This window comes from Physeter macrocephalus, chromosome 4 (assembly GCF_002837175.3).
Source record: "Physeter macrocephalus isolate SW-GA chromosome 4, ASM283717v5, whole genome shotgun sequence".
Lineage (NCBI taxonomy): Eukaryota > Metazoa > Chordata > Mammalia > Artiodactyla > Physeteridae > Physeter > Physeter macrocephalus.
Window position 1 is genome coordinate 82,686,807 of NC_041217.1, and position 9,553 is coordinate 82,696,359.

At 34.5% G+C, this 9,553-nt stretch overlaps 1 protein-coding gene across 1 annotated transcript in view; it reads right to left on the reverse strand.

Moving 5' to 3' along the window:
* Positions 1-8,120, reverse strand: part of LOC102987744 (bile acid receptor-like) — a 10,806-nt gene extending 2,686 nt beyond the window's left edge. Inside the window, exons 1-9 of the mRNA XM_024119759.2 lie at positions 8,033-8,120; positions 6,282-6,644; positions 4,112-4,252; positions 3,340-3,437; positions 3,097-3,201; positions 2,861-2,960; positions 1,894-2,025; positions 1,364-1,489; positions 1,097-1,210 (exon numbers count right to left, since the gene is read on the reverse strand). Coding sequence (XP_023975527.1) covers positions 1,097-1,210; positions 1,364-1,489; positions 1,894-2,025; positions 2,861-2,960; positions 3,097-3,201; positions 3,340-3,437; positions 4,112-4,252; positions 6,282-6,644; positions 8,033-8,096 — 1,243 coding nt within the window. The 5' untranslated portion in view covers positions 8,097-8,120. The remainder of the gene's footprint in view (positions 1-1,096; positions 1,211-1,363; positions 1,490-1,893; positions 2,026-2,860; positions 2,961-3,096; positions 3,202-3,339; positions 3,438-4,111; positions 4,253-6,281; positions 6,645-8,032) is intronic.
* Positions 8,121-9,553: the final 1,433 nt, after the last annotated feature.

Here is a 9,553-nt window from a genome sequence, read left to right on the forward strand (position 1 = left end):
TACAGCCACTATGGAGAACAGTATGGAGGTTCCTTAAAAAACTAAAAATAGAAATACCATATGACCCAGCAATTCCACTACCGGGCATATACCCTGAGAAAACCATAATTCAAAAAGAGTCATGTACCAAAATGTTCATTGCAGCAATATTTACAATAGCCAGGACGTGGAAGCAACCTAAATGTCCATCGACAGATGAATAGATAAAGAAGATGTGGCACATATATACAATGGAATATTACTCAGCCATAAAAAAAGGAACGAAATTGAGTTATCTGTAGTGAGGTGGATGGACCTAGACTCCATCATACAGAGTGAAGTAAGTCAGAAAGAGAAAAACAAATACCGTATGCTAACACATATATATGGAAACTAAAAAATAAATGGTTCTGAAGAACCTAGGGGCAGGACAGGAATAAAGACACAGACGTAGAGAACAGACTTGAGGACACGGGGAGGGGGAAGGGTAAGTTGGGACGAAGTGAGAGAGTGGCATGGACATATCTACACTACCAAATGTAAAATAGATAGCTAGTGGGAAGCAGCCGCATAGCACAGGGAGATCAGCTGGGTGCCTTGTGACCTCCTAGAGGGGTGGGATAGGGAGGGTGGGAGGGAGATGCAAGAGGGAGGGGATATGGGGATATATGTATATGCATAGCTGATTCACTTTGTTATAAAGCAGAAACTAACACACCATTGTAAAGCAATTATACTCCAATAAAGAGACGTATACACATTTTTTAAATAAAAATATATGACAACAATAAGCGAGAGTACAGGATAAGAATGGGGAGGCAGTAGCTATTTTTAAAAGGGTAATCAGAGATAAGATGACATTTAGCAGAGATCCAGGATGGTGAAGAGGGAGCCATGAAACTATCTAGGAAAGAGCTAGACTCCAATAAAGATGTTTTTTTTAAAAAGGCGTTTTTTTAAGATGCAAGAAATTACAGCATGTTTGTAAGCGCTTATAGAGAAGGCTATTTTGATGAAAATTGGTACATTTGCAATCAATGAGTAATAAAATAACCACAATCTTCATGATTTCATTGCCAAACTTAACCCAAATTTTTACTGCTAAATAGTTTTTTACCTGAAAAAAACACTGTTGTGGCTGCAAGCAGAGCATATTCAGTATTAGTAATACAAAGCTCACTCATTCTTCTACAGAAGTAATACAGTGTAGTAATAAATTCTTCAGCAATACCTAAAAAGATTAATATCAAATGTATTTTCATCAGAACACAGTGCAGACTCATATTGCCATTATCATATTTTCTCAAAGCAGTACAAGAAAATGAAACATGTCTGACAAATTTTTTTCATCCAATACAATATTTTGTATTATATATAATATTACCAGTCAGCATAGCAGAAGGACAATCTTCATTGCAAAATGTTTCCATAGGATAAATAGCACTTCTATCACCACTTTGATCATGACAATTCAGTAAATGATCTGAATGATCTGATATTTTCATAGTACCTAGTTAAGGGAAAAAATATAAAGTCTGATTTTTTTAAATCTTTATTCAGATAGTAAAGTCAATCTCTCTAATCTCTGTTAAACAGGAAACATTCCCAACAAATGGTATCTTTATAATTTTTATTACTGAAACATGAATCTAGAATAATAGTTCACGCTTTATATAAACATTATATAGAAGACCCTCCAAAAATGTGTTTTCTATGATACTATATAAGAATGGCTTTCTCTAAAAGAAAAACAAAAGCCAGAACAATGAATTGGAAAACTATAAACCACTATTATGAAGTACTTATTTGTACACTAACTAGTACAATAAAAATATAATAAAAAATGGCTCAATGTTATATAATCTGTTGCTAAATTTAATAGTAACTATTAACATTAAGATTGAGTTATTTGACCTTTTTTGCTTTCAGAAGTTGATGGAAGACATTCTTTTTGACTGTAAATTTGGGCCACATGAAGGAACATCACTTCAGTTTTTGATCCCTTCTGTAATGCAGTCTGATCCTCATTGGTCAAATTTTCAAATCCTTTATGAAAAGATCACATAATTGTTCGAAATAAATACTGAAAAGATAATTTTCAGGTATAGGATTTAACATTTTTATATGATTTACTTATGATATGAATCCTAACTGTTCCCTTAGAATAATTATGATTCCACATGATACTATTTTGGGGCACTTTCATCAGAACCAGATAATAATAATTTCCTATGGCAAGAGCAAATTAAACATAGTTGGTTTAGCCTTGAAGAATTTATTTTCACAGAGAGTTACCTGTGCACGTAACTAGATAGCTAAGTTTTGGCCAACAGTGGCTTCACCTTTTTTTTTTTTTTTTGGTATGGTACAGGGAATTTTGTTTCATGTTTTATCTAAAAAACAAAAACAATTTATTTCCCAAAATAAAAATAAAACATAAACCACCATGAGAGGGGTGGGATAGGGAGGGTGGGAGGGAGGGAGACGCAAGAGGGAAGAGATATGGGAACATATGTATATGTATAACTGATTTACTTTGTTGTAAAGGAGAAACTAACACACTATTGTAAAACAGTTATACTCCAATAAATATGTTAAAAAATAAAAAAAAATAAAAATAAAAATAAAACATAAACCAATCATAGTTTGTCTTAACTCTAAGTCTTTGAAGTCATTGGAATACTATTTTAAAATATTTATATTTTCATGCAACTGATTGATTAAAGCAAACAAAGTAAACATGTTTTTAAATTTAGAAGCAGTTTTGGTAGAAAAATAGAGGGTTTTGTTTTCTTAAAATGCCACCTTACTTTAAAACAAGGAACTTTTTAAAAATTACGTATTAAATTACTTTAATTTTTTCCAAAGATAAAGTGATTACCTGGGAGTCTCTTGGTGAAATCCATTAACCTCTGTATATGTAGGACAGCTGTCTCTGAGAGGCGCAAGAAGATAAGTTCAGGATTTGCATATCCCTGCAGCTAACCAACAAAAAGAAATAAGATTAATAATTTTTTTCTTTCAAATAACTGTTTAAATTTTAAACTTTTCTGATTATGCTGTTATTTTCTAACATAATTAATTACAAATTATTTCTTGCCAGTAATGAACACATACAAATCTTTCTGTTTCTTCTAATGGAATTGTATATTTTTGATGAGCGGCCACAATGTTGTTAATGAGCTGATGTTCCTCTTGAGTTAGTTCCATGCTCTCCTGAATCTGTAAGAAAATATAGGGAGAAAACTATAATGCATACCTATTAAACAAGACATCATCAATAAAAAACAAGAAATTTTTTAAGGAGAGTCTTGCCACTTTTCCAGATCTAGTGGTAGGTGACACAAGCTTGTTGTTTACCCCTTCCTCTTCCACTTTGATGTTAGAGTAAAAATTATTCTTCTGCTTAAAGTTCTTTCGAAGTCTCTTTGATCTGCATTGGATTTCTGTGAGCAAACCTGTGATATTACAAAATTCACATAAAATATTTTGGGTACAACAAATAACATTATAGGATTTGATGAAAATTGTCTTACATTGTACACATATGTGATCACGAACTTGCCTTTTCACAAAGAACCTTTCTTTTTTGGTAAGCATGTACAACAGCAGTTAAATTTACTACATTACTTATTTATTTTCCTTCCACAACTACCTGTCTACTTAAAACTACACAGTCATCCTAGACATAAATTAAAAATTAACTTTGCATCTCCAAATTATAAATTTAGACCTTTTTATGTTAGAGAAATTTCCAAATTAATTATACCTCGGAAGCAACAGAATGTTAATTGGTACATTGAAGGGAAACCACTAATTTAAAATTCTGCTTTTTGTAGTTGAATATATAACTTTAGGTTAAGTAATATAAAAATACAAGGATTTCCAATTAAGAAGAAAATATGATTATTACCAAAGTTAGAGCAATATAGTATAGAACAGATTTTATGGAAATAATTACCTAGATTGGTAACTGGCTATCCTAATTTAGCAGTTGCTGGAGAAATAGCTTAAACCCAGACAAATATGTTATGTTCAAATATGTTCAAAATAACTTGAAGAACGTAAGTTCCTAGTAAGGTAAGAAAAACTAAAATCCCCCTAAAAAAAAAAAAACCACAATGGCACTTACATTCTTCCAACATTCCTACTGCCTTACACTTTTTTAGTCTGCACTCTTGACATTTTCTACGCATGTACATGTCCATTTCACAGTGACCACCATTCTTGCAACTATATACTGCATTTTTGGTGATGCTACGTCGAAAAAACCCTAATAACAAAGGAGAATTTTTAAAATTTTACTATTAGGTATTTTTAGTTACTTGTTTTTAACCTTCATAGTAAAAGTAATCAAGTTAACTAAATTATTTCAATAAAATGTTTTTTCCCTCAGTAAGAAGGTTTGGTTTAATATACATTTATCTGGATAATTGTTTTAATCCTCTCCTATTTGATATATCTCATTCCATGGTTGTTCCTGTCAATAATCTATCTGGAAATTAAACTAAATAACCCCAACATATTAAAACAACTCTCTATTTTCTATGGTTATAATATACCATCTAAAAGCATTTTAAAACTATATTTTACAGAATATCAAGATTCCATGACACATCTCTCAAGGTTCCCTAGAAGGAATATGTGCTCATGTAAAATAAAACTATAAGGAAACCTCTCTTTTTCTCGCCTCACATTTCTACCTCAACTCATAAAGGAAGAGATAATTCTTCCAAACTTACTCCTCTGTCCTTCTTCCTTTTTAGCACTTCCCCAGATGAGAACATATTGCTAATTTATTTAGTCCAAAACGTTGAATGGGCCATTGTGTGTGTGTGTCTGTGTGTGTGTGTGTGTGTGTGTGTGTGTGCGCGTGCACGCATGCTGGGGAGAGGTGTGGAGATTCTACATTTTCCTAAATCCATGCATAGCAGTCTCTTCCCATTTCCTGTTTCATTTCCCATTCCTGTGCAATAATCCCTGCTATCTTCCTCTTATTCCATTACAAGCAGTGAAGTTGATAAAGTTAGTCAATACCCCAATTAGAAGCCTGCCATACTCTTTCTGTAGACATGTTTGAGAGTGGGACTTTCATGACTTAGATCCAGCAAGGGGAATAGAAAGCTCAGCTTAGGTTTCAGAACTATGCCTCATTCTTCAACTTAGGTTTAACAGCAAGGCCCTGCATTTTAAGAGTAAGCAAATATTGGCCCAGCTATTCTACTCATAAATCTGGTACCTCCTTTCCCTTAGTCTTCATTTGGCTAGTCTTTGTGTGGGGTGAGTGTGAGATTCTGACAACAAGACTTCACCTTGAACTTCTAGACACGTTTACCTAGTGCTGTATTGATCTAATCATTTCCAGGTTCTGCCCCAATATTTCATTTGTGAATTTTAAAAAATGCAGAAGTGTTTCAAAACCTCAAAAGTTCATCAAGGACTATTTTACTCCTTACTCCATGCCAATATCAGTGATGATCTTCAGTGGCAGACCTCCCATTTGTTTTCAAAAAAGTATTCCTGGGACTTCCCTGGTGGTCCAGTGGTAAAGAATCCGCCTTCCAATGCAGGGGACGCGGGTTCGATCCCTGGTTGGGGAATTAAGATCCCACATGCTGCGGGGCAACTAAGCCCACCCGCCTCAACTAGAGAGGCCGCATGCCTCGAACTCCAGGGTCCACGTGCTCTGGAGCCCAAGCACCACAACTAGAGAGAGAAAACCCGCACGCCACAACTAGAGAGAAGCCCATGCACCACAACAAATAGCCCACGCAACGCACCAAAGTCCTGCATGCCACAGTGGAGATCCCGTGTGCCACAACTAAGACCCCACACAGCCAATAATTTAAAAATAAAATAAAATAAATAAATATTTTTCAAAAAGCATTTCCAACAAATAGACTTAGATAGAATCTTAGAAGTCATTTAATTGAAATTTCTTCCTAATTCACGAATTATAGCAGCCATATGAGATGTAATAGTTAACATTCAGATCTTTTTAAAAGACATTTTTTATTCCAACATCAGATTCACCTAGGAACATGGAAACTTTCTGCCACATAAATATTTTGAATTTTATATTTAAATGTAAAAGTCTTCATCAAAATTAAAAAGAAAACCAAATCAAAACTTTGTTAAATTCCATTTTCACATCTTTGATCCCACAGATTGATCACCTTTAAACATATCAATGGCTCTCCTTGATTTTTATGTTTCACATTTTAAAGAGAGTACTCTTGCATGCTTAAAATTTCATGACTCTTCAGTGAACACTAGGATTAAAGTTTTAACTTTATCCTTACCTTTGCAACCTTCACAAGTAAGTGCATTGTAATGATATCCTGATGCTTTATCACCACAAACTACACAGAGTTCTTCCTGTCCCTTAATACGAATGGAAGAATGAGTTATTCTGGACCTTTTTATTCCAGGGTAACCATCTTCAGCATCGTGGGCAACCACGTAAGTGGATTTATTTAATTCACAGGAAAGAAGTCCATACTCTCCACCACTGAACTGTGGATCCAAGCTATAAGTGTTGAAATGACTTTGTAAAGATTGGGACTGTAGAGCTGGAGGAAACTGGACAGTAGAGTACTGGCAATAAGGTGATTCTTGAAAATCAGTGTCGTACAGCTGATAATTGATTTGTTCTGGCAAAATATCTAGTTTTTTTTAACACACACACACAAAAAAAAATGGTGAAAGTCAAGTTATTTTTCAAATTCCAAAGAGCTTTACACTCAAAGAACAGAGTTAGTTCAACATGTCCAATACATCCCAGGGACCTGCTGTCCATCATGAGAGGCAGACTGTAAACTGAATTGCAATGCATTATAAATGCTGCCACCCCAGAAGTATGCAGAGGTTGCTCAGGAACTGGGAGAAAGGGTTGTTAATGGCTTACATACCAATGCAGTCTATTTCCTTAAGTAGAAATGAATATTTCCCAGAGTTTGAAATGAAAGCTTTTCCCCAGCTTCTGTATTTTCTTTGTTGTGAATAAAATTGTTTTCAGTGCAATCAGATCAGTAAAGAGATGAATTAATAAATTATCCCACCCCCCCACCAAACAAAATCGAACTAAAATACAATTATACCAGTTATCTGGTTATTTCAAGCAAAAAATAAATTCTTTAAACTCCCTATTTAATATACCTTAGCACTCTCCTTCGCCATTTGTAGACCTGATTTAAATTACTAGTTTCTTTTCGTTTTATTGTCTAGCAATTCAGTTATCTGGTGATAAACTTACCTACCCCAGAGGGTGACTGTAAGAATGAAATAAAATGTGATATGCAAAAGCATGTATAAAATACAAAATGATACTTAATGGGTATCTTTATTGTTATTATCAGAAGCTCCCAAACACCAACTTACTTTCTGTTTTCAGGAGGATTACAGAAATCAATCCAGAAAATTGGCTCCAGAGAGACCCAGGAATGTAAGAAGAAAAGTTATCAGTAAAAACAATGTAACTTTTATTTAAAGAAGAGGGCCCTTCTTGGCTGAGTATCAAAAGACTGCAAAATACTGGCTGATGTTCCACTGGCATGGAAATCAGAGTTCAAAGTATAATATAAAAGAAAACTGCATTTAAAATTCAATTCATATTATAATCTTGGTCTTTTTGGAGAAAAATCCTATTGTCTCTTGCCCTCTGTTTTCTATTTCTTTCCCTTTGATAAAAATCTTATATTAAGATTAAAGTTTCAAGTACATTGAATAACTACTCTGAACTACATTTTCTAAACTGCGTGTGAACTAGCTTCAGCTAACCCCTAAAAATAACTTATAATTTGCATGCTAATTCTATTTTTAAAAATTGAATACAATTTTAGACTACTGTGCTTTTTCTTCTTTACATTTGATTCTGGCTTACAGCATTTTGGTATTTCTGATTTTTGAAAGTAATTATATTCTCTGGTAGGGAGTAATTGAAAGTCTTTGGTTCATTTGTTAATTTCTTGTAAAATAAACCTCTGATTAACCATAATTCCCACCAAAAAAAAAAGTTTTATTAACTATTATACTGTAGTTTTTTGTTACACACCGTAGTACTGCACTGGTTCAGCAAGACAATACCCATCAGATGCAGTGACATAATTATTGGCCATTCTCTGGTCCAATTTTCACTTCTTCATTAGTAGATGCTAAAATAGAACCTGAAGGAAAGAAAAATTTTATAGACTTTTTGAAAGTATGATTATCAAATCAGTATGATTTTATAAAAGTATAATACTGTTTTTGAAAAATAAAGAATTTAGCAGACTTTATACAAGACATTTATATTTACACTTTAACTGGAAGAATATTGATTTTTCATATCTCTACATACCAAATTATTTAATTCTGACAATTTCTTATTGCTCAGTTCTTTAAAATAACTTAAATCTTGGTAATAATCATTATGGCTCTTGAAAGGGTACCAAGCTTTGGAGTTAGACTTCATACACTGCCTTTACCACTTATTTATGGGTCATTTTTACACCTCCCTGAACCTTAGTTTCTTCATTTATAGAAGTGAAAGAATGAAACACACCTAGCCAAGTTATTGGGAGAGTTTAATTAATGTGTTTAAATCCAGCACAGTTCCTGACTTAATAACTGAGTCGTATAATTATTATTCTAATAGTTTCGCTAGATCTCACTGTTCTAAATTTAGATGAATTAGGAAGAAAAATTACACTTTTTCATGAAGGAAATTAAAGAGTAGGAAAAGAATGGCTTTCATGGCACTTTATTTAATCTTCTAAGTCCTTTGTAAATATTTTTCATAGCACTGTGATATGCTAAGCATTAAAACATTAATTTTGGTTCTACGTGACTAATGAAAATAGTTTTTTGATTACTGAAAAAGTGTTTTATTTTTAATAGTAAAGACTAAAAATCATAAGCTATTATGAGGGAAAATTATTCAAAATCTAAGATGATCCCTTATGGGAAAAAAAACTATTTTTGTTATTTCCTAGGTAGGAACTCCAAAAATAATGCATCTTTGAATAGACTTAAACAGGAAATCACAATTTTAAAAATTGGAGGGGCTTCCCTGGTGGCGCCGTGGTTGAGAGTCCGCCTGCCGATGCAGGGGACGCGGGTTCGTGCCCCGGTCCAGGAGGATCCCACATGCCGCGGAGTGGCTGGGCCCATGGGCCATGGCCGCTGAGCCTGCGCGTCCGGAGCCTGTGCTCCGCAACGGGAGAAGCCACCGCTGTGAGGGGCCCGCGTATCAAAAAAAAAAAAAAAAAAAAAAAAGAAATTGGAAATTATTAAAAGAAAATTAAGGTCACTCTAGAGTCCATGATATTTTATAGCTTTATCCTCTCTATTCGAAGGTAAAGACTGTTTTCACCTTTTAAAAGAACCGAAAAAGAAGAAAATGGGTTTAAAAACATACCAAGGGGCTTCCCTGGTGGCGCAGTAGTTGCGCGTCCGCCTGCCGATGCAGGGGAACCGGGTTCGCGCCCCGGTCTGGGAGGATCCCACATGCCGCGGAGCGGCTGGGCCCGTGAGCCATGGCCGCTGAGCCTGCATGTCCGGAGCCTGTGCTCCTCAACAGGAGAGGCCACAACAG